The following is a 1447-nucleotide window of genomic DNA, read 5'->3' as shown; positions in this document are numbered from 1 at the left end:
TACATACATACGTACATACATACATACATACATACATACATACATAAAACATACATATATACATCAAGACAGACAGACATACATTTAGATTGTCACGTATCTAATGTTCACGTGTTTCTTTTTCTCGTGGTGGTCGTATGGTCTGCCAGCACGTAGCCCATATCCCCTCCCCCTACCATCCTTTATCGGTCAGCTGTGTAGACCAGTTGGCACACCCATAAAGATCAACATGGCCAGATCAGCGGCTGTCTTTTGTTGCCTTTGCCCTCAGGTCAAGTAAGCCGTTAGCATTGGGGTGTAATTTGCCAAGTTGTAATTTTGGTTATTTTTCTTCTCTTACTATCATTGCAATTTTTCTTTAATGTAACTTAACCAGTTTTTACTACAACTTCTAGAATTTACTGTAAGTCAGAAAGCTGCGACGGACTCGAATATTTGTAATGAAAAATTAATAGTATTTAATTTGTATACGTATGATAACATTTTCCATCACGCGTGTCAAGTTGCCGGTTAATCATCGTATTGTCCTTTTTACTGTCTTTGTGTCAGTATTAAGGTTTTTATTATTACGGGCATAATACTCTTGTGTGTGTAATGTAAGTTTGTGTAAGTGGTTAGGCTTCTATACTATTGTTCAGAGTGGTATAGGGAAAAGTACCTATTGTTGTGCACTTCGGCCTTTGGCTCCAGTGACCCATCAGGTCAATTGGCGAGCCCTTTAAAAGAGAGCGTCAAACCTCTCATGGCTGGAGTGGGATGACGTCGTCTCAGGTGATGAAGCGCCAATCTTGGCAGTATTCTCTGCCATCTCATTTCCGTGGAGGCTTACATGCGAAGGTATCCATTGGAATCGGAAGAGGACGCCAAGCCTGTCGGCCTCGGTAAAGAGACTCAGAACGTCATGAATGTCGGGCCGTGGCGTACAGCTTCCATTTTGGATTGCTGCCAGGCTGAATTTTGAATCCGAGAACACAGTTGCTTGCGTAGGCGGGTGAGGTAGGGTAATAATTTTTCGTATTGCCTCACGGATGGCAAAGAGCTCTGCCGTGAGGATGGTGGTGGAGGGGAGCTTCAAAGAGACAGTTTCCTTAGTGTCCTTCTGGTAGATGCCTACTCCTGTGCGGCCGTCGTTTAGCACTGATCCGTCCGTGTATACGAGAAAGTCATAGGGGCACTTCAGAGTAATCATCTCCCTTGCGCATGCTGCTAGCATGTGGGGGTCGTCTCGGCGGCTGAGTCATGGGAGGTCTAGCTCCACCTCAGGAGGACCAAGGGCCCACGGGGGGAAAGGGTCTACCTGGCATTGGGCTATTCGTCGGCGCTCAACAGGTTGTATTTTGGCCGTCTTGCAGAGTTCCCTCACAGAGACGGGAAGGCCATGGGCGGGTACGGGGGTGGAGGCTGAGTTCCAGGTCTCATACATCTCCTCGTCGGTGGAGTTTGGTAC

The 1447-nt window shown here is 46.6% G+C and overlaps 1 protein-coding gene across 1 annotated transcript; it reads right to left on the bottom strand.

Moving 5' to 3' along the window:
• Window positions 1–718: 718 nt before the first annotated feature.
• Window positions 719–1213, bottom strand: LOC143041591 (uncharacterized). Its single transcript, XM_076213599.1, has one exon. The coding sequence runs from the start codon at window positions 1211–1213 to the stop codon at window positions 719–721; it is 495 nt and encodes a 164-aa protein (XP_076069714.1).
• Window positions 1214–1447: the final 234 nt, after the last annotated feature.

This window comes from Oratosquilla oratoria, chromosome 31, assembly GCF_046742065.1.
Source record: "Oratosquilla oratoria isolate Oo_2021 chromosome 31, ASM4674206v1, whole genome shotgun sequence".
In the NCBI taxonomy this organism is placed as follows: Eukaryota; Metazoa; Arthropoda; class Malacostraca; order Stomatopoda; family Squillidae; genus Oratosquilla; species Oratosquilla oratoria.
The sequence above is the reverse complement of the archived record's forward strand: the minus strand, read 5'-3'. Positions and strand labels throughout refer to the sequence as shown.

Coding starts and splice junctions, on each gene's coding strand:
- LOC143041591 (XM_076213599.1), bottom strand. CDS start 1,213: ATGCTAGCAGCATGCGCAAGGGAGATGATTACTCTGAAGTGCCCCTAT.